The sequence below is a fragment of the Neoarius graeffei genome, chromosome 24 (assembly GCF_027579695.1).
Source record: "Neoarius graeffei isolate fNeoGra1 chromosome 24, fNeoGra1.pri, whole genome shotgun sequence".
In the NCBI taxonomy this organism is placed as follows: domain Eukaryota; kingdom Metazoa; phylum Chordata; class Actinopteri; order Siluriformes; family Ariidae; genus Neoarius; species Neoarius graeffei.
In genome coordinates, this window is record NC_083592.1 from 44484963 (window position 1) to 44512664 (window position 27702).

A 27702-nucleotide genomic window follows, 5' to 3' on the forward strand; every position below is an offset into this window, starting at 1 on the left:
CATACTAAAACTTCAAAATGTCTCCATTCACTTTATCATATGCATATACTTATTTGCAACTAACATTTTTGAACCACAGTTGTGTGCACTGAACAGTATACATAGTGTGCGATACATGTTTACAACCTACCTTAGCCTTAATCATCATCATCATCATCATCATAGTCATCGGACTTCACAGTTTTCTGAAAGTGCTCGTGAGTCTCAGGGAAGCTTTTATATACAGCTACAATGAATCCTTAACAAGGTAATTTCAACTAAGCATTCACTCTTTACACCACTTAACGTTCACTTCTCAAATCTTTCTTAAACCTACCACGAAAGACTTATGATTGTCTAATACGGTCTGTCAGGGATATTTTAAAGAAATGTCTGGTACGGGTCATAGGATTAAATCCTTTAGAAATGCTTATAAGGGAATCCTTATTAATAATTCATACAGATTCACTTATAAGTTGTACTGTAAATAGTGTAACACAATGTCAACATTTCCAGATTACACTACATATAATCAGCAATGAGCAAACATGAGCAAATACGAACACTGCCAGAACAAGCTAATCTTGCAATGACATGCTTATTCAATTCAGTGGAGTATACGGTACCATAATAGGCCTTGGTTGAGGTGAAAACACTGGTCTTTTCATTACATCACCTTACTGGAAAAATCCAGCTAGTTGGAGCCGTATTAAGGCACTCGAGAATCTGTGATCACACCATTAAAGACTTGCGATGAGTGACAGCACCTAATAATCTGGTCACAGAGAACAAAGCACCTTTAGACTGCTGGGTTGGTTCGGAGAGTAAAAACGTATCAAATGGTTTCTATCGAACTTGCTGGTGCGAAAGGCAGCCCATCACTCTAAAGGACCTAAAGGGTTATCTGAAATTCTACTTTATCCAAAATCCAAATTTAAACTAGACTAAAGAAGGGACAAAATGTCAGAGGTACAACAAATAAACTGTACTGTCTGCAAAACGAGCATAGCATACATCATTGACATTAAACTTTCTTTAAATAGAGCAGGAATTTTTTCTTTCCCTTTTGCTTCAAAGTAATGGAGTGAAAAATTTGAGAAGAATATGAAAAAGGTCATGGATGAAAGCCATAAGCTTCAAGGTAGCAAATTGCTTAGAAAATCTTTTTTTTTTCCTTCAGAAAGTCATGTTTTTCCCTACCTGCTCTCAAAAGGGCAATATGATAAAAAGGGTAACAAAGTATGAAATTGACTTCCGGTCCTTTTTGTACGTTTTCCATTCCTCTGGATCATTATTAATGTTTGTGGAAGGTAAATGTTCATCTTAAAATAGATATTAAGAGAAATCCAATAAAATGGGTTTAAGACTGGGGTAAGTGCTGTTTGATGATCTCTTTGGACTGAGGAGGTATCCTGTCTGGAAAGCGCACCTGGAATTCCACTATCATGTCCCCGCGCTGGGATGGACTCTTGGGTAAAGGCAAACCCTCACCCCGAAGTCTCTTTATGATTCCTGGTTTAATGATGTCATTGCAGGGCAGTGTAATAACCTTGTTGTCTAGGGTAGGAATGTTCACTGTGCAACCACACAGGGCCTGGCAAAGGAAAATGGAGAGGAAATCCTGTTAGACAACTGTTATAACATTAGGAAAAAAAAAATAATAATAATAATAGGATAAAGTGGCTAGAGATAAGGAGATGAGATGAGATAATAATAGTAGTAGTAATAATAATAATAATAATAATAATAAATTATTATTATTATTATTATTATTATTATTATTATTATTATTATTATATTAATTATAATAATATAATAATATTATAATATAATAATATAATAATTATATTATTATTATATATAAGGAGGCCCCGGGGAAGACCCAGGACACGTTGGAGGGACTATGTCTCTCGGCTGGCCTGGGAACGCCTCGGCGTTCTTCCCGAGGAGCTGGCCGAGGTGTCTGGGGAAAGGGAAGTTTGGGCTTCCATGCTCAGACTGCTGCCTCCGCGACCCGGCCCCGGATAAAGCGGAAGAAGACGAGGCAAGACAAGATAATAATAATAATTCCAAATAATTTTAAAGCCACAATAAATTAAACTCCTACTTACAATAAAATAACTATGGATGTATTGGGGTTTTTTTGTTTGTTTTTTTTAATACCACCACACTGTTGAATTCTGTATTTTGATTGGTCAGAAAGTGTTCATTCATTTTCGATAACAGCTCTTAATAATAATAATAATAATAATAATAATAATAATAATAATAATAATAATATTGGCTGGCTTTTTTCATGGTATATCAGATATATTCCATTCAGCGAGCTTGATATTGAACAAGTCAGTATCATGCTAGCTGAATGGAATATATTTGATATACCACGAAAAAAGCCAGCCAATATTATTATTATTATTATTATTATTATTATTATAATACATACACATTCTTTTTAGGTGTTCAATGCGTCTTTCTTTTTCAAAATTCTCTCAAAGTCTTCCATATTTAATGAAGCAAACATGGTAGCCATGTTTGTTTACAAATTGTCACAGTCACTCACTAGTGTGGAAGTTTTACGTCTCCGACGTGTGACGTCGTGTTGTCTTGACAACCGTGCAATATCGTGAACCATATTCAACACTCATTCTCAACTGGGTAGAGTGGCATAATACACGTAGGATAAGCAAAATGCTAACATTATTGCATGCCATCAAACCAAACGAAAGGAACAGAACATGTTTTTATTCCATGGAAAAAGTGTCCTGTATGTATAATAATATACAATAGTGCTGTAACTCAAATCCAAGGTTTACATTAATGCTCCCATTCTTAACAACTTCATATCAACTCATTCTCATGACCTGTACATGATTGAAGGCTAACAATAAACAGATTAAAATACATGTTATTTATCAATGATTGTTTTTCCTTTGTTATGACGACACGTTCAGTGAGGAGAGATTTAATTGGTATTTATGGAAGGAATCTGCAGTGGCAGCATTTTGTAAGTGTCAAAGTTTTCTGCTATAAGAGTTTTCAGAAAGGGGCACGTTACTTTTGCACAACAGCACCACCAGTCATCATAAGAAAACTACACAGAATGATATGAAGAAGCAAGGGTGGGCCTGATTTCTTCCTAGCCCAGACTGAAGATTCATGTAGCCAATCATGTCATGTGATTACACGAGTGAAAAACCACCTAGATTTGATCTCTACTTGAACTGATATTTTTCCAGCTTGCTTCACTGGCACATTCGTAACACGTCATCCATAGTGATTGAGAAGGAGCATGTGAAACACAGTTATGGGTGTAACAAAGGTGGATGAGGTGGGTTATTTACTTCTATATCCCTCATCAAAAAATTCTCATGCAGGGATTGGCCAAGGGTGGCGTACATGACATAAAATAGTTCCACCATTGATTAAGCAATGTATCTCGTAAAGTCAAAATAATAAAAAAAAAACCGGATGGCGGCATGGTGGTGTAGTGGTTAGCGCTGTCGCCTCACAGCAAGAAGGTCCGGGTTCGAGCCCCGTGGCCGGCGAGGGCCTTTCTGTGTGGAGTTTGCATGTTCTCCCCGTGTCCGCGTGGGTTTCCTCCGGGTGCTCCGGTTTCCCCCACAGTCCAAAGACATGCAGGTTAGGTTAACTGGTGACTCTAAATTGACCGTAGGTGTGAATGTGAGTGTGAATGGTTGTCTGTGTCTATGTGTCAGCCCTGTGATGACCTGGTGACTTGTCCAGGGTGTACCCCGCCTTTCGCCCGTAGTCAGCTGGGATAGGCTCCAGCTTGCCTGCGACCCTGTAGAACAGGATAAAGCGGCTAGAGATAATGAGATGAGATGAGAAAAACGGATATGGTGTGAGCCAGTCATGGTATATCCTGGATATACCATGAACTGATGTCACAATTTCAAGCTACACGGCCGACTCAAGTCACAGCTGTGGCTCCATGAGCATTTCGGTGTGTGTAGATCTACGCATCATGATCATGCCTAGCGAGGTAGGTGATAGCATGGTACATTGCACATGTGCAGGTCGAATGTCACTCTGATGTAAACAACAAACATGGCTGCTTCCACCAAGATTCAATCTTAACACTTTTAGTTTGGAATTTTTGATGAGCGATATAAATCAAAATGTACCATGCACTGAGAGGCACCGGTAACTATGTATTCTCTTAGGTGACTGGCATAGTACTGTTTTCTTTGGGGCTGAGAAGAATTATTTTAATATTTGATTATTTTTTTCCCCAAAATGCCTTTGGGGGAGAAACTAAAATAAGTAGTTTAATCAATCAAAGTACAAATGACACAAAAGAACAACAGACAAGAGAACGGTACATGTAGTGGGTTTTTTTTTAAAGGGTTGCAACTTTTCAGTTTTCCATGTTTGGTTTTTACTAATGTAGCTGCCCATCTGCCTTTAAGTGTGTGTGTAATAGTTTGTCTCACATAGTGCCATCAGAGAGACCTTATGAGGTATATATGTGTGTTATTTACCAGCTGGGAGGTCCGTATTGTGAAATACCATGACTGAGGTCTTGAAAAGTACTGACTGAGGCCCTCTGGGCTGAGGTCAGTATTCAAGGCTGAGGTCACGGTATTTCACCATCCGGACCGACCTTAAGCTGGTACATAATATATTTATTTTTTCTTGACCAAATTCTAACAGAAAACGAGAGCGCCCGAAAGGGAAAACCGAGCCGAGGCAAACCGCCATTTTGAATCCTCATTCATGGCTGTAATGCAAATTGCTTCCTCCTCGGTATACAAGTGCACTTCCATGGCAGGAAAAAAACTACATTTTGCCGCCTATGTAGTCCCCTATTTATACAAAATTGAGTCATTCAGGATTCAGCCATGTTTTTGCTCAGCGTTAGCAACAGTTACAGGTTTTTAGCTTTCTCCTCAAATGTTTTTCTTTTATTTCTTCTTCCTCAGGGTAGTAAAACTCACTTTTGCTGTGAAGACTGTCGTTATCACTATCCATGATGTAAAATTAATGCTATTCTCCTGAGAAATGCTGGCAAAAATTTACAAGATTTTTGATAAATTGAGTACATTATCTGATTTGTTTTTTTTTATAAATTCAAAAAATATTGTTGTGTTACGTTAGTTTCTTTACCGTTACCCAAAAACATTTTTGAAAATAATTAGTTCCTAGTGCTTGCTAAAGAGGGAGCTGTTCGACATCCTGAAGTGCCAGGATGTTGGGAGTCCATTTTGGATTTTTTTGAGGCAGTGGAGGCTGAAAGGTGAGCAAAACATTTAATTAATTACTCGTGTCACACAAATATACTTTCTTTACCGTGAAGCACATATCATCTTATAGACATCAGTGATCAAATAGAAACTATTTGTAGTTGTTGATTAAGTTTGAGTGATGAAATATGAGCAATTATTTGAAAGCATAACTGTCATGCTGTGTTGTAAGAGAATGAGACACCTCTTTACCGTTACCATTCCTAGTAACGGTAAAGAGAAAATCATGCCTTAATGTCTGTTTTTCTCTAGATTTCCAGGCCAAATAGGCAAATAGAATTGAATTTAAAATATTTTAAGTCATTGTGTACCAGATGAAATATAATAAAAGCTTTTTTGGTATGGTAACGGTAAAGAAAGCCACAATTTCAGAAAACAATTTTTTTTAATAAAAATAATAGGAATCTAGCTTTGCTGATTCGTAGGACTTGATTTTAATCAATAGGCAATCTTTTTGTACATTTATAGAAAGAAAGAGTGAGAATTGTTTTTCATTTCTTTACAGTAATTGTTACAATTTTTTGAAAATGGCCCATTATTTAACCCCCTAACAGTTTCATTCTCAAGCTACTGATAGATATTAGGTTCCTATATAATAATATCATGATCAGCTGACACTGGTAATGAACACGTTCATTTGATGTCTGAAACTGATTTATGAACTTTTTCATTTGCTTTTTGGATTATTCCTCTATGTTCTCACCCATTTCTTTCCTCATATGTTTGCACAAATGAGAATTTAGTGACAGTCTGGTATCTTGCTGGATGTTATAGCAGAGGGGGGTCAGTGGTGCAAAGTTAATTTTAGCTGCTGTTCTCATTTTGCAGTCCTAATGGAGCAACTGAAGAATCATTTGAGGTTGTAAATACTTGGCAGGTTTGTCAGGGAGGTCAAATCTTTCCATGACTACAAAGAAACTTCTAGTTTGGACACCATCCATTTCCACTAATCTGTGGTCAGCATATGGAAAATTAACTAGAACTAAAATGTCATGTTCTTATATTTTCACAGCTTAAATCTAAGACCCAGCATGTTAGATCAAACCTTTCCATTACCTTTCTAAATGCAGGTTCTGAAGGGTACAGTCAAAAACTTTAAATTCAGTTTTCCAGGAATGGGAATTCTTTCACTATTACTCATCTCAGATTATATAGAGGAGCAACACAGCCTGAACAAACCACAGAGCAGCTGCCCAAAGAGATAGGGAGATGTGTTGGCAATGACATCAGTGCTTTCCTTCAGGGTAGCAGCAAAGGGAAATTCGTGTTAAATAGGCCATGGCTGAGACTCATACAAACATTTGGCCTTGCCAGCATGCCTTGCATTTTCATGACTGGCCTAATGTAGAACAATGGTTGAGGAGGTACACTACCGTTCAAAAGTTTGGGTCACCCAGACAATTTTGTGTTTTCCATGAAAAGTCACACTTTTATTTACCACCATAAGTTGTAAAATGAATAGAAAATATAGTCAAGACATTTTTCTGGCCATTTTGAGCATTTAATCGACCCCACAAATGTGATGCTCCAGAAACTCAATCTGCTCAAAGGAAGGTCAGTTTTATAGCTTCTCTAAAGAGCTCAACTGTTTTCAGCTGTGCTAACATGATTGTACAAGGGTTTTCTAATCATCCATTAGCCTTCTGAGGCAATGAGCAAACACATTGTACCATTAGAACACTGGAGTGATAGCTGCTGGAAATGGGCCTCTATACACCTATGGAGATATTGCACCAAAAACCAGACATTTGCAGCTAGAATAGTCATTTACCACATTAGCAATGTATAGAGTGTATTTCTGATTAGTTTAAAGTGATCCTCATTGAAAAGAACAGTGCTTTTCTTTCAAAAATAAGGAAATTTCAAAGTGACCCCAAACTTTTGAACGGTAGTGTAAGTTTTGGCATAAAGGGCCAAACAACAACTATGGGATAGCTCCGAAAAATGAATCAACATAAATGCAGTTTAATTAAGACTAAGCAATCTTTTAATATGATACGAGTCTTTATCTGTGTTCGGTAAGGATTACATTCAGCCTAAACTTATCTTGGTGATGCACTGTCATTCGTGCCAAGTTACCAAGGAGGCTCTGAAGTTTACTCAAAACAGAGCTCTAGAGTACATTCAATACACTCCTTAAATGTAAACCAAATTTCTGGAAAGATTTTAACCCCTAAAACCACATGATCTGTCAGTGGGTTACTCTCCTAACTCAAAACCTTTCTTATTAGTTTCACTGCATTGACTGAATAATTCACAAATGAGATGCTGAATAATTAGCTTGGACTCTGAGGGGTAAACTTGCCTCTTTATTTAAAAAAAAAATGTGATAAACAGGCTGACAAAGATTTATGGGCAAGTTGACATGCCCATGAGACACCATGAGACAGATGGCAGACCGATTTATTGCCTCTGTGATATTAGTGCGGTGTTAACTTCTCATCAAGTTTCAATGTGGGCCTCTAATGAGTACGATGAGGAGCAGGAGCATATCTAATGCCATCCTCAGGAAAGATTAAACACTGTCCCAGATTAGAGGATACGCAAAATGAAAACATATTTTCATGGCACCCTGGCTATGAATTAATGGACTTTTGAATTGCTCAAGACGAGAGACGAAACTAAGGCCAAGTTTACATTAGACCGTATCTGTCTCGTTTTCTTCGCGGATGCACTGTCCGTTTACATTAAAACGCCGGGAAACGGGAATCCGCCAGGGTCCACATATTCAATCCAGTTCGTATGTGATCCGGTGCTGTGTAAACATTGAGGATACGCAGAAACGCTGTGCTGCGCTCTAGCTGACGTCGTCATTGGACAACGTCACTGTGACATCCACCTTCCTGATTCGCTGGTGTTGGTCATGTGACGCGACTGCTGAAAAATGGCGCGGACTTCCGCCTTGTATCACCTTTCATTAAAGAGTATAAAAGTATGAAAATACTGCAAATACTGATGCAAATACTGCCCATTGTGTAGTTATGATTGTCTTTAGGCTTGCCATCCTTCCACTTGCAAGTGGTAAGTGATATGCGCTGGGATCACACACACAGCAGCTCAGTCCCGAATCGTGGCTTGTGCACTTCACTCGCGCGCTCTGTGAGCTGCGCAGGGCCGGAGTGCGCACCCTCCAGAGGGCACTCGCTGTTCAGGGCGGAGTGATTTGGAGCGCAGGATGCCTGCAGAGCCGAGCCGGTGAGGAGAACACATTTCAACTTACGTGCCGTCTAATTAGTCATGTGATTAGCGTATCCGTGTATTGGTGTTGCTGTGTGCACGCGAATCGTGTATTGGTGTTGTTGTATGCATGCTAATCGTTTTTAAAAACGTTAATCTGATGATCCGCTGATACGGTCTAATGTAAACCCCACCTAAATGCAGTCTGGTCCATTTTGAGCAAAGTAGGCTATGCTCTTATAGGTTTGCTGGCCCTTGAGACATTTCTTTGAAATTAGCTTGAATTTGCTGGCAAAAGAAACCTGCTGTCATGAGTGAAACAGAGACGTAATTGTATTTTCCTTGACTGCTGAAATGATTAAGCTTTCAGACAGCCAGGTGAGGAAAAACACCCACTTCTTTAAGCATTGTAAATGATTATGGTGATGGTCTGAAACACTGATAACTAAAGACTCCATTAAAGCTATTTTGAAATAATTAAGTGAGAGGCTGAAAGTGTTAGAAATGAGTTAGACCACCTATTTTTAGAAAAAATGCATTACTCATTTTCTCGATCTTTTTCACCAAGATTTGATGATTAATTAAGAGTTGGTGAAAAGCTCACTGTAAACAGTGTCTTGCAAAAGTATTCGCCGCCCCCCCTTGGTGTTTGTCCTGTTTTGTTGCATTACAAGCTGGAATTAAAATGGATTTTGGAGGGTTAGCACCATTTGATTTACACAACATGCCTACAACTTTAAAGATGCAAATTGTTTTTTTTTTTTTATTGTGATAGAAATTTGGAGTGTGTATAGGTATTCACCCCCTTTCATATGAAACCCCTAAATAAGAGCTGGTCCAACCAATTCACTTCATAAATTCACATAATTAGTTGATTAAGATCCACCTGTGTGCAATCAAAGTGTCACATGATCTGTCACATGACATCTGTATAAATCAACCTGTTCTGGAAGGATACTGACTCTGCAACACTACGAAGCAAGCAACATGAGAACCAAGGAGCGCTCCATACAGGTCAGAGACAAAGTTGTGGAGAAGTATAGATCAGGGTTGGGCTATTAAAAAATAATAAATCAAATCCCAAACTTTGAATATCCCACGGAGCACCATTAAATCCATTATAGCCAAATGGAAAGAATATGACACCACTACAAACCTGACAAGGCCACCCACCAAAACTCACAGACCGGGCAATCATTAATCAGAGATGCAACAAAGCCACCAAAGAGAACACTGAAGGAGCTACAAAGATCCACAGCAGACATGGGAGTATCTGTCCATAGGACCACATTAAGCTGTATACTCCACAGAGCAGGGCTTTATGGAAGAGTGGCCAGAAAAAAGCCATTGCTTAAAGAAAAAAAATAATAATAAGAAAACACGTTTGGAGTTTGCCCAACAGCATGTGGCAGAGTCCCCAAACACATGGAAGAAAATTCTCTGGTCATATGAGACAAAAATTGAACTTTTTAGCCATCATGGGAAATGCCATGTGTGGTGCAAACCCAACACTTCCCATCACCCTGAGAACACCATTCCTAAAATGAAGCATGGTGGTGGCAGCATCACACTGTGGGCATGTTTTTCATCTGCAGGGACAGGAAAGCTGGTCAGAATTGAAGGAAAGATAGATGGCACTAAATACAGGACAATTCTGGAGGAAAACCTGTTTGAGTCAGCCAGACGTTTGAGATTGGGACGAAGCTTCACGTTCCAGCAGGACAATGGCCCTAAACATACTGCTAAAGCTACACTGGAGTGGTTTAAAGGGAAACATTTAAATGTCTTGGAATGGCCTAGTCAAAGCCCAGACCTCAATCCAATTGAGAATCTGTGGCATAACTTGAAGATTGCTGTACACCAACGCAACCCATCTAACTTGAAGGAGTTGCAGCAGTTTTGCCTTGAGGAATGGGCAAAAATCCCAGTGGCTAGATGTGCTAAGCTAATAGAGGCATACCCCCAAGAGACTTGCAGCTGTAATTGCAGCAAAAGGTGGCTCTTTGGTCAGATTAGAAAATATCTTGATACTGCCGCTACGGAAAAGCTTGTACATGCATTCATAACATCCAAGCTGGACTATTGCAGCAGTTTGTTGTATGGTCTCCCCGACAAGGACTTGTTGAAATTGCAGCGTATCCAAAATGCAGCTGCAAGGATGGTCACTTTGAAGAAGAAATACTGTATGACCACATCACACCTGTCTTACGCTCACTTCATTGGCTGACAGTGAAGAAGAGAATAATATTCAAGATCTTGCTGATGACATTCAAAGTACTCAATGGATTGGCACCATCATACCTCAGTGATCTACTGGTGGTGAAGAAGCCACTACGGTTACTACGCTCTAACAGTAATAACATCATCGTTCTTTCTACGCCACGTTACAGAACCGATACTTATGGAAAGCGTGCGTTCGCTTCATGTGCACCAAGATTGTGGAATCAACTTCCAAAGGAAGTTCCAAAAGTTCTTTTGCCTTAAAAGAATCAACTGACATTAATGACTTTAAAAAAGGACTTAAGACTTATCTTTTCGATTTACATATGTCATCCTTTTAGTTTTGATTTTTGAACTTTTAAGTCTTGATTTTTTTTCTCTCTTTGATAATGTTTTTATGTAAATGAGTTTTCATGGACATTAGATATTTAATTATTTGTTATTGTTATTTTACATATTATTGTAAGGGCATTGAGATTCTTATGGAATGCACATAGAAATAAATTATTATTATTATTATTATTTTTATTATTATTATTGGCGGCACGGTGGTGTAGTGGATAGCGCTGTCGCCTCACAGCAAGAAGGTCCGGGTTCGAGCCCCATGGCCGGCGAGGGCCTTTCTGTGTGGAGTTTGCATGTTCTCCCCGTGTCCGCATGGGTTTCCTCCGGGTGCTCCGGTTTCCCCCACAGTCCAAAGACATGCAGGTTAGGTTAACTGGTGACTCTAAATTGAGCGTAGGTGTGAATGTGAGTGTGAATGGTTGTCTGTGTCTATGTGTCAGCCCTGTGATGACCTGGCGACTTGTCCAGGGTGTACCCCGCCTTTCGCCCGTAGTCAGCTGGGATAGGCTCCAGCTTGCCTGCGACCCTGTAGAACAGGATAAAGCAGCTAGAGATAATGAGATGAGATTATTATTATTACTCTTCAAAAAGTCTTGATTTTGGGGAGTGAATACCTATGCACACTCCAGATTTCTGTCCCCCCCCCCCCCCCACACACTTTAATAATTATTTGTGTCACAATAAAATGAAAATTTGCACCTTTAAAGTGGTAGGCATGTTGTGTAAATCAAATGGTGCCAACCCCCCAAAAAATCCATTTTAATTCCAGTTTGTAATGTGACAAAACAGGACAAACACCAAGGGGGATGAATACTTTTGCAAGACACTGTAGTTAAGAGTCAAATAGACCAAAGGCATGTCTCCATTGCACTAAAAAAAAAAAGGATTGATTCCCCAAGTCACATTACAGAGAATATCAAAGGTTCTATATAAAAACCCAAAGGCAAAGTGTTTCCCTTCAGCCAAGTTTCCAAGCAGAACCTCTTCAGCAAGCTAAGAATATTTAACTATCCAAAGACTGTATTTGCAGCCACCTGCTACCTTTGCTCTCTACATGTCTTACATGGACTTTATTTCTTTCAAAGTAGCCAAACTTGCAATTAAACCTGCAAGTGTTACACACTTGCAGGACAATTATATCTGCTTGATTTGCTGGCTAGACCTTTTCAGAGTGAGGACAGTGTGCTGTGGCGCATGACACTGCAACATGACATTCTTCTGTGCTCACACTTTAGTGGGAGAGGATAAACCAAGTAAGGGTCCTGACCAGGCAGAAAAGCTGACTCCATTTAGCACCATTCTAAAACATGGAGCTTTTAAGCCCTCATACTATACATACAATTTTATCTGCAGCACCACACCACAGCACAGCACAGCACAGCACAGGAATAGATTATCTGTGCTTACTCCTGAAATCAAACTATTGAGGAAAAACCTTCTGATGTGTTTGTAGGTGCGAGCTCGGACTTCAATAAATGGTGACTGATTGTAAAACTCTACTGCTGATCTCTGATAATACCATTTCACATGCACTGGTCTGTTTAGTTAAAACTATGTTTAGGGTGTCCTTAGTCTCTTCAGTCTACATAAATCTGGTGACCTTAGTCTCTTCAGTCTACATAAATCTAGTGAGGTTAACAAGGTCAATAATTAATCTGGACACAACTGGCATGATGTGAGCTAAGCCTCCCATTTCATCCTATAAGAGGAGGAAAAGTGAGGAGACAGTTGCCAGTAATAAGACCACAGTAAATCTGTCTCATCTATGTTTGGGCCTCAACAACTCACACAGGCTTGTAGTACACGAGTCCAGGACTCGGACTCGAGTCCGACTGGTACCCTAATTTTAAGGACTCGTGACTTGACTTGGACTCATGCATTAACTGCATTCGGACTTGTAAACTGGAGACGACAACTCATATTTTTTTCTTTATTTTTTTGGAACATGCCATAATAATTTGGCATAAGATATTTATATGTACATTCATTTTGTGCAAGAGAATGCACATTCACCTGTTCATACGTCATGTTCAGGAACAAACTAAGGTTAATGGTGCTAAAATGCCTGCAGAGAACGCTCCTAGGATTGTCCGCTTTGCTTATACAGACTTCTCGTGCAGCGGGAAAAAAATGCACTGCTATGTGTTCTACAGTATATGTAGAAGAACTATCGAGGAGACGACAGGGACAACCTCAAACTTCAATCGTCATTTGGTAAGACTCCACCCAGAGAAGGAAGTGGCACACTATGTTCATTGCTCTGTTGATAACGGGGCTTGCTTGCTGACCAATGAACTAGCTAGTGTTAGGCCCTGTCCACACGGCAACGGATTCAGGTGACTCCGATACAATTGCTTATCGTTTAGGCCTGGCGTCCACACGGCACCGGCGTTTTGGGTGCCCAAAACGCAATCTTTTTGAGAACGGGTTCCAGAGTGGAAAGATCTGGCAACGTTGCCGTTGTGAAGTCGTCTGGATGAGTAGAACGGATTTGTTTACGATGACGTCACAACCACATGACTGTGAGTGCTTCACGCCGGGTAGAAGTGTAACGAATATCACCAGGATATCACCAGGAAAAAGCCTTACAGAGCACTAGTGAGAGTGAAACACAAGCTTGGATATTATTATTATTATTATTATTATTATTGTTATGTTCAGTGTTAGTTCACAGTAGTAATGCAAGAAGCAGAATAGTGACAGTAATAGTGAAGCAAAAACATGCAATTGTACAAACACTGCAGCATTACATTATAATGACTGTATTTGGTCATTATAATGTAATTTTACGAACAGATTTTCCTGACTTTGTGGCTAATATGAAGTCTCGCGCATAATAGTTTATGCGCATGCGTCCTTACTTCTTCTATTGTCCTGGTGTCTCCGAAGGGACCGTCTTACAGCACCCCTAGAGGTGTGGCATGTGTATTGCATCATTTTCAGCAAGCGTTGCGTTGCCATATGGACCTGATATTTTACTGATTGTTGCCCATTTGGACGCGATATATTTTTAAATAACATCTCGTTGCCGTTGTCGTGTGGATGTAGTGTGGATGAGTGATGAACAAGCTTTTTATCTGTAGCCTATTAACTCAAATGGGGCAGTCGAGCAGTAATGTTAGTCCAACACAGTAGCAGAGACGGGTTCACATAAAGGCAGCAACAGCCAACGTCAAATGGTGCGGTTCTCAGACTCAACTCGAAATTTTCTTTAATGACTTGGACTTGACTCAGACTTGAACACTGGAGACTCAAGACTGGACTTGGACTTGAGGTTTAGTGACTCGACTACAACACTGGATTCACAGAAACTAACTGCTCAAACAACCAAGCTCACTGTATCTGAATACACAGGCGGTGAAAGGAATTATACAGTCTTTGCAAGATATTTAAGGTATAATTCAAAAACTAAGTAATTGCTATTATGTTTTGCATCCTGTTAGACACCTGGAAAGCAAAGTTTAAATATATATTTCTTTCCACACGACTGTGTAAATCCCATCAAATGAGTTATGTTGTGAAGACACACACTACCTCCTTTAACGGTAAAAGGTTGGAGCAAATGTAAGATGATGCATTTGGAGGATGGAAACATTTCAGGGTGTGGGTCTTGTAATCCTAATTTCATTCAGTCAAATATAAAACTAAAGCAAGCATGCAATTTATGCAAATCAACAACAGCAACATGCAATGCCTTCTCTGCTTTTTCTTATCTTCATCCCATATCGTCAAATTCTAAATCCATCCATCCATTATCTGTAACCACTTATCCTGTTGCAGGGTCATGGGCAAGCTGGAGCCTATCCCAGCTGACTATGGGCGAGAGGCGAGGTACACCCTGGACAAGCTGCCAGGTCATCACAGGGCTGACACATAGAGACAAACAACCATTCACATACATTCACACCTACGGTCAATTTAGAGCCACCAATTAGCCTAACCTGCATGTCTTTGGACTGTGGGGGAAACCGGAGCACCCAGAGGAAACCCACGCGGACTCAGGGAGAACATGCAAACTCCACACAGAAAGGTCCCCATCAGCCACTGAGCTTGAACCCAGAACCTTCTTGCTGTGAGGCGACAGTGCTAACTACTACACTACCGTGCCACAAATTCTAAATACTTAAAATATTCTTGATCATATACAATAGACTGAAAGAACATTATATTAGTTAAATAAAGCTAGTAGTACTAAAAGGTTCAGCATATGGTTTTACAGATGAATTTCCAAGATACATAAGAATCCAGCTTGTTTTTGGTGTCGGGGTGCTACTCAAAACCATTTTGGTCTTCATTAAATTACTCGTGCCATCCTGTTTGCAGATCCTTATTATCTTAAGCAGGACTGTTAGCAATTAGAACAGTTGGCTCATTATGAATTGTCAAATAATAGATATACATGGTCAAACATCTGGTGAAATATTGCAGTTTTTGCCCAGTGCTCACACAAATCTGGGCTTAACTAAACTTGGTACTAGCAAAACATCCAGAGTGCTGGATCAAAACAGCAGAAGATATCTTGGTAGCAATGATTTTTAGACTATTTCCATTTTAAAAAAAAAAAGAAAAAAGAGCATGTGGGTTAATACAAAGCACCAGGGTGCTAGCAGTCAGTTATATGCTACTGAGTCTTCGAATAATAATCAGACAAGCGGTATCATAATCCAATACCATTTTAATGAGGATAGTGCTTTGTCACGCCCAGCGTGGCCATGCTGGGGGTGCGCACTGCCCCTTTTGAATAGTAAACTTGAACTTGGCCGTTTCTCTCCCTCCAGTCTGAAGGGGGAGCTGTCTAGTACTGCAACATCTATGCTAGACAAGGCCAGGAAGTTCAAATACGGGACCAAAATTGGCATTCGAGAGCTGGCTGCTGGCTTTAGGGTTTGGTTGTGTTTGTTGTCCTGCTACGTGGAGGCCCTGCACGGGCCGACGGGAGCAGGTTTCTTTCTTTTATTCTTTTTTATTTATCCCTAGAATTTATATATTAATAAAGTACGGGTTAACCTGAACAAACGGTGTGGTCTCCTTTTATGTTGTGCCTGCTTTGAGCTAAGTGGTCATGACAGCTTGTTATACCAAACAGGACTATACTTAATGATGGAACCTGTGGAGGATCCCATCATCTCCACTCTGTGTTGTCATGGAACAAGATCCTCCCAGGCCAAGCACTGTGGATCAGCATCGCAAACTCATCACCACTCTAAACAAATTCTCAACGAAAGGCTCCAAGGTCATGGACTCCGTGCCTTGATCTTGGAAAAAATACTGGACCTTGAGCTACACCAAGGATGAATGGACAGACTATACTTAATACTCTACTCTAGACCAACTACTTGAGTACTGAAGTCAAATTTAGAACTTGCTAGCTGTACAAGTTAATCTTATACATGGTTATGGAGCGTTTAATAAAAACTTTACTAAAATCATCATTGAGCTTGGCCACATGTCTAAGTTTCTTGAACTAGTTGTTGTTAAGCCTTTGCTTAAGAAACCACCTTTCTGACCTCTTGAATTTTTCCTTTGCAACACACCATTTTACCTACAATTCTGGAGAAAGGCCAATGGTTATGTTCTCTTTTTAATTAAAAATAACCAGCATGCTGAGTTTTCTACGTTTCTGGAACCATCTTAGTATAGAATCAGTGCTGGTTGCACTGGTCAATTATCTACTTGCATACAGCATTTGACACTATCAACTGAGATTTTAATAGACAGTCTCGCATGAATTATATCTCACTTGGCAGACCATTATTGCTGGAAATTCCACAGAGCCAGAACAAGTGTGATATGATGTCCAACAAGGGCTTGTTTGGCCCCTAAACGTTCTCCTTTTATAATATCCCTTGGCTGGCTTTCACTCCTACACTAATTATGCATAATTACACTTGTCTCTTTGGCCTGTACTAGTATTATTTGAAATGTGGCTCAGAAAATGTCTTTAAAACATTATTTTCATTACTGTAAAACAAAAAGTCTTTCTGTTGAGTATATGCAAGACCTTAAGGGTACTGCATCAAAGTCAACTTTGATATATTTGCAAGAATGGGGGGGGGGGGGGGGGGGAGCACACACCTCTTTAAGACTGACTTTGGCAGTGTATATGATGTTGGATCCATCCCTCTTGAAGTGTGGGTGTCCTTTGTCTTTGAGCACAAACACAATATCAGCTGGAATGTTCTCAGGTGTCTCATCTCCCTCCTTAGGGAAGGTGATCTTGGTCCCTTCTTTCCAGCCTCTCTTGATGACAATATTCAGGATTTTGTCTTCTGTCCGCGTTGTTCTTCCATCTGGGTTGAGGCGGCGGCGAGTAATGCGCATGCGTTTAGTACATCCATGGAAGATTTCCTCCAGAGATACCCGCAGCTCGTGTACCAAAGGAGGATCCTGTACCTTCCTCCTGGTGTTGCTGCTGCTGTGCAAAGATTCATTACGAGGCCTTCGACCTGCCCCACGATGGAACCCATTGAGACCGTTGAAGCCAAAGTGGCTGAAGGAGCTGAATGGGTCATCATCTCCATCCATGTCAATGTCCATATCATGGTCTCCAGCACCATTGTTGGTGTTCCAATGACGTCCAGAGCCAAAGAAAATATCAAAGGGGTTAGAGCCGCCAAAGAAAGATGCAAATGTGGCATGCGGATCTCCATGGAAGGTGTAGTGATACGTAGTGCCTGGTCCACTGGATGAGCCACTTCCTCCACTTTTGAGTCCTGAGAAGACATAATAAGTTTACATATTTGGAAATAAAAGTCTCGGTTTTGAGAAATATAAATATTAGTTTTAGATTTGTTTACCCTAATACAACTTCTCACTCCAATTCTATTTATGAGCTCTTTGCTTACCTTCTTTGGGATCTTAGAAGTTATTCTAACACTCCAGAGAGATAAACAAAATTTGAATGCTTGTCTTCCCCCAAACTAGTCAAGTACCTCAGATATCATCTAAGCATTCTTTAATGTAGGCTCTGTTATGCCATGGGGGCGTTTTGCTTGCATATTTTGCAAAGAGTCACTGTAAATCAATGCAAAATTATTCTGACTGATGAAATATTTCTATCCTGATGGGAGTGGACTCTACCTCGATGACTCTGGGTATGAGGGCTCACTGAATGGTTTGATTAGTATAAAAATGATGAAAAACATATACTATGGTCTTCACAGTAATAAGATCTCAAATGAAAGATTTCAGAGTGATGTTAGACAGTGTTCTCCACCACCATCAGCAAAACATCAACTGAAGGAAAATATTTTGGAAGAAAAGTGTTCATCCTCCAATACTATTCCAGACACTTATAGAATGTAGGTTGAAGCATTGAATGTGTTCTGTTGGCTCATCATAGACTTTTTGGTTTGTTTGGGTTTATGTTTTCTTTTAATTTGTCATCTGTCTATGTCTTATCTATATTACTTGTGTGTATACATTACAATATACAAATAAATCATCGTCCTATTGAAGATAATGTATAGGCAATGACCTGGTAACATGTAATTAATGGAGTACTGCAGGGTTCAACCTTTGGTCCAATGTTATTCACTAATACAGCAAGCCTTTATGCCCTGCGAAACACTTATACTGGTTCTGAGAACTCAAATCAGCCAAAGTGAGTAAAAGACAAGTGGTTTTGTTCTCAAATAACCTGTCAGCCCTTAAGAAAAGTTCAAACTGCAACAGCCTCTGATCCGATCGCTTCTCATCTACTGCAGTACAGACCTGCAGTACTGTAGTACTGTAACCATTGAGTTCAAAAATGTCAATCTTTCCACATTTAATTTTCCAGGAGTTCTACATCATCTGCATATTAATAATACTCCCCATGTTGTTGAATTTTTCACTATGAACACACTACACTACCGTTCAAAAGTTTGGGGTCACCCAGACAATTTTGTGTTTTCCATGAAAAGTCACATTTTTATTTACCACCATAAGTTGTAAAATGAATAGACAATATAGTCAAGACATTTTTCTGGCCATTTTGAGCATTTAATCGACCCCACAAATGTGATGCTCCAGAAACTCAATCTGCTCAAAGGAAGGTCAGTTTTATAGCTTCTCTAAAGAGCTGAACTGTTTTCAGCTGTGCTAACATGATTGTACAAGGGTTTTCTAATCATCCATTAGCCTTCTGAGGCAATGAGCAAACACATTGTACCATTAGAACACTGGAGTGAGAGTTGCTGGAAATGGGCCTCTATACACCTATGGAGATATTGCACCAAAAACCAGACATTTGCAGCTAGAATAGTCATTTACCACATTAGCAATGTATAGAGTGTATTTCTGATTAGTTTAAAGTGATCTTCATTGAAAAGAACAGTGCTTTTCTTTCAAAAATAAGGAAATTTCAAAGTGACCCCAAACTTTTGAACGGTAGTGTACATGTATGCGATTTGAGACATGGATTTAAATTCTGTCCATGTATTCATAGATATAGAAATTATACAAGAACAACTAAAATAAATAAATAAAATTCTTACTTCACTTTATTTTTAGCACAAATATAATTTTGGCGATATAACATACTTGTGTTCGGCAAAGCCGGCTGCATGCACATCTTATAGTTGTAGTTCAGGTGATAATTTTGTAGACAAGCTATTTCAGAGCACCAATTAGCAAATGTCAGTTAACTCCACAACTAAATTAGATTTGGTTGCAACTGTTTGTACTTCTCCAGCAAAGGAGTCTGCCAAGAGTGTGTGTCACTCCCTTTCTATTTTGGATACTGAGAAAAGACAACACATTTTTGGACAGATGGGTACAGTGCACAGACATTATGTGTTATAAACAACCTACCTTACTTCTATTCTTATCTGTTAGTGAGCATAAAAGTGGTCAGTGTGCATTTACATATTAACATGTATGTAACTCGAATCAGTGGAAACAGAAAATAATTACATCATGTCAGCATGGAAGCTCCCTCTGGCCTGAACAGTGTTATGTCATGTGTCCTTTAAGAATGGTATTACGGGGCGTCATGGCTCAGGTGGATAAGGCGCCATACCATAAATCCGGGGACCCGGGTTTGATTCCGACCCGAGGTCATTTCCCGATCCCTCCCCATCTCTCTCTCCCGCTCATTTCCTGTCTCTACACTGTCCTATCCAATAAAGGTGGAAAAAGCCCCCCAAAAAATATTTAAAAAGGAATGGCATTACATGTATGTGTTACAAATAGTATAGTTTCTGTAAGGTCCACACTATTAATACCCGGTAACGTTTATCCTCTGCAACTCTTGAGACTTTTTCCCCACAAAGAATACAGGCCACTCTAAATATTTAATTCAGTCAGTGGATATGCAACCTCCTTGATGTTACCTTGGAATAGACTCCGCAGGCCAAATTTTAAAAGAAGAAGAAGAAACGAACAAGGCACTGAAACATCCATATCTGTTTTGAAATAAATCCAAATAAATTGCACTTTAGGGTGCTGTTTAAGGCTGGGTGCATTTAGCATAGTGTCTCATTTAATGTCTCATCAGTTGCAATGATATACAGAATTGAAGAGTCTCAAATTTAGTACTGGGTCCCGAGAGAGCTACGTAATATCAAGCTGTAGAAAATTATCTGCAGCTTCACACTAGTTCCCTGCTTGGGAAACTTTACAGACTTTACTCAAACCAAAAAAGGAACAGTCTACATATAGGATGCAGTAGAACAAACATCATTGTATTCCTGACAGATCCAAAACTCTCAGCTCATGTCTGAAAAACAAGAATGTATAGCTCTCTAAAAATAGATGAGTCATCCTGGCAGGAGGCCTAGTATGTATACAACCAAGGAAAGCTACAGCACTGTAGGCCACAGGATGTGTGTGCATATACAGCCGGTCTCTTGCTTAAAAGGACACTGTTGTTTGCGTGATGCCCGAGTCATATTAGCAAACTTTCAGGCTTCAAATTCTTCCAAATAAATAGATGCTACAAAGTTGCTTAAAATGCTAACATTTTTAAAAATGCTATATAATTACTGCTGCATAGACTTCTAAAAATCACCAGGATTAAAGGTCATCGTTCAAAACCACACAAACCTCAGGGTTACCAACACTTACCATCCTCTCCGTACTGGTCATAAATAGCCTTCTTCTTTGGGTCACTCAGGACCTCATATGCCTCTGCTATTTCTTTGAATTTTTCTTCTGCATTAGGATCCTTATTTTTATCTGGATGGAACTTGAGGGCCATCCTCCTGTAGGCCTTTTTGATCTCCTCTTCATTGGCACCAGACTGAATGCCCAGGATCTTGTAGTAATCCTTTCCCATGGCTGAGAGTGATAATGTCCTTCAGGAACCAGCCTTTCCTGCAGGGAGGGATTGGGAAGGACAGGTTTGTCTTAAACCAAAGAAATGCTGTAGTGAACATGTGTCACAGGATTCCCACCATCACCATTAAATAAGAAAGTTTTTTTTTTTTTTTAATTTTAGAAGGTCACAACTTGGACATGGTTTGGGTTAAACAGAGTATTGATGATTATAGATCATGAAATTAGTCACTTAAATATATATTTCACCTACCTTGAACCACAATTTTTGTCATTTTGAATTTTTATTCTGATTAATGATTTTGCAACTTTAAAGTCACACTTAAGGTTTTCATTATCAATATCCCGTCTAATTTGAGAACTTGTTAGGACAGGTTACCTAAAATCGGGGCACAACCTTCTCATCATCCCATTCTCATTATCTCTAGCCGCTTTATCCTGTTCTACAGGGTCGCAGGCAAGCTGGAGCCTATCCCAGCTGACTACGGGCGAAAGGCGGGGTACACCCTGGACAAGTCGCCAGGTCATCACAGGGCTGACACATAGACACAGACAACCATTCACACTCACATTCACACCTACGCTCAATTTAGAGTCACCAGTTAACCTAACCTGCATGTCTTTGGACTGTGGGGGAAACCGGAGCACCCGGAGGAAACCCACGCGGACACGGGGAGAACATGCAAACTCCGCACAGAAAGGCCCTCGCCGGCCACGGGGCTCGAACCCGGACCTTCTTGCTGGGGCACAACCTTATTAAATGTTAATCCATGATGCTGAAATAGTGTTGTCAGGCAGGCAATGTATCCAAGTTTCTAAGCTGTCAGTCTAATTAAGAATGCATCAATCCAATATCAAACTTGATACTAGCTTGAAGTGCTAGACTGGTGGCAGGCTGGATTTGATATATTCACTGTTCCAGTGACATAATTTAAAGCTGCATGATTAAGATGCTGACTGAACTGCGGACACAAACTGTCTTAAAGCCGACTGTCATCACTCCTCTTACGTTTTGCATAACTTGGCAGTAAAAGTGTTCAGAATATCAACTCGGTAACTGTAAGGATGTCCGTATCAGATCACCATCAAGTACCAAGGATCATCTGCTACTCAGAGCCTTACTGATATTGTTTTTTTGGAATTGTTAAATGACTAAATCTAATCCAAAACGAGCACCGAATTGCATTCTGATTGGCGAGTGTGACAAAAATGAGTAACATCAATTCACAGGCCAGGAATCTTAAGCAAATCATGACAAACTGCAATGGAGTTAAAGCTCTGCACATCTCATCTCATTATCTCTAGCCGCTTTATCCTGTTCTACAGGGTCGCAGGCAAGCTGGAGCCTATCCCAGCTGACTACGGGTGAGAGGCGGGGTACACCCTGGACAAGTCGCCAGGTCATCACAGGGCTGACACATAGACACAGGCAACCATTCACACTCACACCTACGGTCAATTTAGAGTCACCAGTTAACCTAACCTGCATGTCTTTGGACTGTGGGGGAAACCGGAGCACCCGGAGGAAACCCACGCGGACACGGGGAGAACATGCAAACTCCGCACAGAAAGGCCCTCGCCGGCCACGGGGCTCGAACCCGGACCTTCTTGCTGTGAGGCGACAGCGCTAACCACTACGCCACCGTGCCGCCCAGCTCTGCACATGTTTTCAGGATATAGCCGATTTTCTCCCACCTGTATCCTGACTGTATCCTCCTCATATACAGTATGATGTCATGCAGCACCACAGATGCTGATGTACAGCTAGGTGTTTTTAACATTTAATAAAACCACACCCCGATCTGTAATTACAGTTTAGATATCATTTAGCATTTCTCCTAGTCAAAATTGTATCGTCACCAGTCAGAATGGTAATTAAAGAGATCCACAATAATAGACTTACGAGTAAAATTAGCCTATACATGGCCATTTTAACATTTAATAGCTAGACTGGATATACAGGCTATTGCAGATATCCGTAATCCAATTCTTCCAAGTCAGGAAGAACACTTCCAGTATCCACAATGACATTCTTCCTGTCCACATTTGTCATTTCAGATATCCATGGCATCATTCTTTACTGATAGAAATAAGGGTACAATAGGAGTCCATTCCTGGCCCCTAAAGTACAATTTACACTAATGTACCACTTAGGGCTCATTATTGGACCTCAAGGCAGAGCCTCAAGGCAAATGCTAAGGGCGCTGCGTCCATCCAGGGGCGCAGAAACGGGGGGAGAAAAATTATGACTTCCACTATTCTGAAAACGAGTCAGCATTATAATGTCTTAGCCTAATTTAATTGTACAGCAAAGCATGTAGTCAGGGTGCGATTTGTCAAAAAAAGCGGGGTGGGGTGGGGTGTGGTGGTGGTTAATCATGAAACAATAAGCGCTCAAGTGCGCATCCGCGGCTATTCTCTGTTTTGGCCATGTAATAGCCTAAGTGTTGTTGGCTAAAGAGTGTTTTTGCATAACGTAGATAACTGACATAGATCTGTTGCTTGTTTTGAATATGGCTGCACTTGGAGCAGTCTGTCGGTGTCGTTGAGCAGTCTGGGCTGAAGTAAAGGTCTTTTATGCACCGAACACGTTTCGCAGTGAGATATTCCAATGGTGCCTGGCACGTTTTTTTTTTTAAAATAAAACAAAGTTGCTTTGTTGATCTGTGTTCTCATTAAAATGACAGTTTAGCAGCTCATTCAAGCACCCATGTTGCGAAGAGCTTCCTGGAGGAAAATATAATAAACGCGTTGAAAACAAGAAACAATCTCAGTGCGTCAAGACTGCAGGGAAACGAAACAAGCACTCAGATGTGTTCTCTTTACCAGCACCGGCGACTGCCTAGAGCGCAAAGTGTGCCCAGGGGCGCCAAGGGCGACCAAAACCCCACCAAAAAGGAGGGATGGAGTTATTGAATGGAGATGTTACCAAGTGCATCAGTGGTGTACAGTGTTTTCAACCACTGTGCTGCCGAACTCTAGTACCGCGGAACACTAGTGTGCCGTGAGAGATCACCAAGTGTACCGTGGAAAATTATAGAATGACTGTATATTGTGGGCGGCACGGTGGTGTAGTGGTTAGCGCTGTCGCCTCACAGCAAGAAGGTCCTGGGTTCGAGCCCCAGTGCCGGCTCTGTGTGGAGTTTGCATGTTCTCCCCGTGTCCGCGTGGGTTTCCTCCGGGTGCTCCGGTTTCCCCCACAGTCCAAAGACATGCAGGTTAGGTTAACTGGTGACTCTAAATTGACCGTAGGTGTGAATGTGATGCCCTGTGATGACCTGGCGACTTGTCCAGGGTGTACCCCGCCTTTCGCCCATAGTCAGCTGGGATAGGCTCCAGCTTGCCTGCGACCCTGTAGAAGGATAAAGCGGCTAGAGATAATGAGATGAGATGAGACTGTATATTGTTTAATATTGGCAACAGCGTTTTAGTTTCAGTCAACATTTTCTATTGGTGATGTGCCTTGAGATTTTTTCATTGAAAAAAAGTGCGCCCTGGCTCATGAAAGGTTGAAAACCTTTTTTACAACACCTCTGATGCGGCTGGGGATGTAGAAATACGCGCTCCTTACCTCTGCTGTTACACTACCTGTGACAGTAGCTTCTGCTGAAAGAATCTTTTCAAAATTAAAACTGCTGAAGACATACAATGTCAACAATGAGTCAAGAACGTCTGAATGGGCTTGCTCTGATGAGCATCAACCAAGAGATCAAGAGAAATATCATTTGATGATATTATCAAGGAATTTGCCATTAGGAAGACCAGACGAGTCCCATTGTAATGTTACTTCAATAACAAAGTACCCATAATAGCACTTTTGTTTGAAAATACAGCCCATTGCTGTCCTAACAGGGTGCTTAAGTTTGCACAATTTAGAATTGTAGAATTTTTTATTCATTTAATTTGTTAATTCTTCAGAGATGACTTAACTTTTAATAGCAAAAAAGAAACTAAAAATAATTTCTTGTTTATTGTCCATGCACTACACTTTGAACAGGGTGCGGAAGAGTTTTTGCCTATTATATGGAGATATGTATTGAATTTGTGTGGTCATTTTACTTTGTGACACTTTATGTTAATAATGATAACAATAATAACAATAATGAAAAAGATAAAAATGACTTCTTGTTTATTGTCCATGCACCGTACATTGTTTAATAGTAATAGAATGGAGTGATTAGATTAAAGTGTTATTTAGATGTTATTAGAGGGTTTTTTTTTCGGGGGGGGGGGGCAAAACTCAATCTCGCCTGGGGCAGCCAAAGGCCTAGAGCCGGCCCTGCCTCAAGGTAATTGTGTGTACCTTTTTAGGGCCAAAAAGTATCATACATGTTATCAAGTGGTATATAAAGGGTACAAATAAGTACCTTAGAGGATACTGCCACACTGACAAGCCATTGTACCCCTAAAGGTACAATAATGTACTTTATTTTCTGAGAGTGTTCCTAGGTCAAACCTTCTTCTTTCAGCTACTTCCATTAGGGCTCACCACAGCAGATTAGTTCCGCATATGGGTTTAACACGCAACCCATAGGTTCTTGACACAACCCTTCCCAACGTATCCGGGCTTGGGACCAGCACTAAGTATGCACTGGCTTGTGCAACCCTACTGGCTGGGTATTTTTACCTAATCTGCATGCAGACACGGGGAGAACATGGAAACTCCACACAGAAAGGCTCCCATCAGCCACGACGTTCAAACCTGGAACCTTCTCGCTGTGAGACGAAAGTGCTAACCATTGCACCACCATCCTAGATCAAATGACGTTACTTTTGCCATTCATGTATATTTGGCTTTCAATTTCAGAATTCTATTCTGGATATCCGCAGTAGAACAGTGGATAGGATGAATGTCATTGCTGATATCTGAAATAGCTTAGAAATGTTAAAAAAGGCTTGTTGTAAGTGATGAAGAGGGAAACCGGTTGGTGAAGGATCACAGGTTGTGACATCAGAATGGTGTAAGAGTCTCGTGGTCTCCCGGTATTCCTCGCTCATCCATCGATCATCTGTAGCTGCTTATTCTGTCCTGCAGGGTCACAGGCAAGCTGGAGCCTATCCCAGCTGACTATGGGCGAGAGGCAGGGTACACCCTGGACAAGTCACCAGGTCATCGCAGGGCTGACACATAGACACAGACAACCATTCACACTCACATTCACACCTACGGTCAATTTAGAGCCACCAATTAGCCTAACCTGCATGTCTTTGGACTGTGGGGGAAACCGGAGCACCCGGAGGAAACCCACGCGGACACGGGGAGAACATGCAAACTCCGCACAGAAAGGCCCTCGTCGGCTGCTGGGCTCGAACCCAGGACCTTCTTGCTGTGAGGCGAAAGTGTTAACCATTGCACCCACCACCATAGATCAAATGACGTCACTTTTGCCATTCATGTATATTGGGCTTTCAATTTCAGAGATCTATTCTGGATATCCGCAGTAGAACAGTGGATAGGATGATGTCATTGCTGATATCTGAAATAGCTTAGAAATGTTAAAAACAGCTTGCTGTAAGTGATGAAGAGGGAAACCGGTTGGTGACGGATCACAGGTTGTGACGTCAGAATGGTGTAAGAGTCTCGTGGTCTCCCGGTATTCCTCGCTCAGTCATTGGAAAATAATTGGACGAGTGTCCTCGTGTTGGTAGTTTGAAAAGGCAGCACATGAGACTGACAGCAGGCAAACCAAACAGCCAGAATAAGCAAATTAAAGGGGAGAAAGATGAGAAAAAGATGAAATCGCACGTTTGATTTTCATGAATGGCTATAAGCACCCTGGAAATAGTAACGGGGCCTGAATTTATCTGATAAAACATGACTGACTTGAATAATTACTGAAGTATATACAGTGAGCTTCACCTTGCAAGACAGACAATCTATCCCAGAGCACCATGACATCTAATTTTTATATGATATATACACACGTATGTGTAATATTATATATATATATATATATATATATATATATATATATATATATATATATATATATAAAACACATACGTGTGTATATATGTGTTTTATATATATATATATATATATATATATATATATATATATATATATATATATATAAACCAGGGGAAAATATTCAATATGTGATCATTAATTCTGACTGGAAGGATCACACCATGTTGAAAAAGGATCTCCTCCTAAAAATAACCATAAACCATAACCCTCATTTCTGCTGCATTTGAAGTGCCGCTGAATTGTAATTATAGCCTATAAATAAAGAACAAGTCGCCTATGCGAGCTTTAAATCTCCCCCTCGACATCCCTGAGGCTGCTGTAGTCACGAAGCTTATCCCTACATTCCTCAGAGGTCTGTTTCCAACCCACACCGATCCCAAAAACAGTGATTTGTATCATTTTAATAGCGTTAAAGCCTGAAAACAACAACAAAACAGTCGCTGCCCTTACCGTGTCCGAGTCTCGCGCTGCTGACTGCCGGCTGCCGCT

The 27702-nt window shown here is 40.4% G+C and overlaps 1 protein-coding gene across 1 annotated transcript; it reads right to left on the bottom strand.

Moving 5' to 3' along the window:
• dnajb5 (DnaJ heat shock protein family (Hsp40) member B5) lies at window positions 1-27702 on the bottom strand. The gene is made up of 4 exons (XM_060906687.1): window positions 27664-27702; window positions 21033-21281; window positions 17061-17698; window positions 1-1573 (listed from the first exon to the last, which is right to left on the bottom strand). Exons 2-4 carry the CDS (start codon window positions 21241-21243, stop codon window positions 1340-1342), a joined length of 1083 nt encoding a protein of 360 aa, XP_060762670.1. The 5' UTR covers window positions 21244-21281; window positions 27664-27702; the 3' UTR covers window positions 1-1339.

Coding starts and splice junctions, on each gene's coding strand:
- dnajb5 (XM_060906687.1), bottom strand. CDS start 21,243: ATGGGAAAGGATTACTACAAGATCCTGGGCATTCAGTCTGGTGCCAAT. Junction 17,699..21,032: donor TGACCAGTACGGAGAGGATG/GTAAGTGTTGGT, acceptor ATGTCTTCTCAG/GACTCAAAAGTGGAGGAAGT. Junction 1,574..17,060: donor CCAAAGTCAGTCTTAAAGAG/GTGTGTGCTCCC, acceptor TTCCTTTGCCAG/GCCCTGTGTGGTTGCACAGT.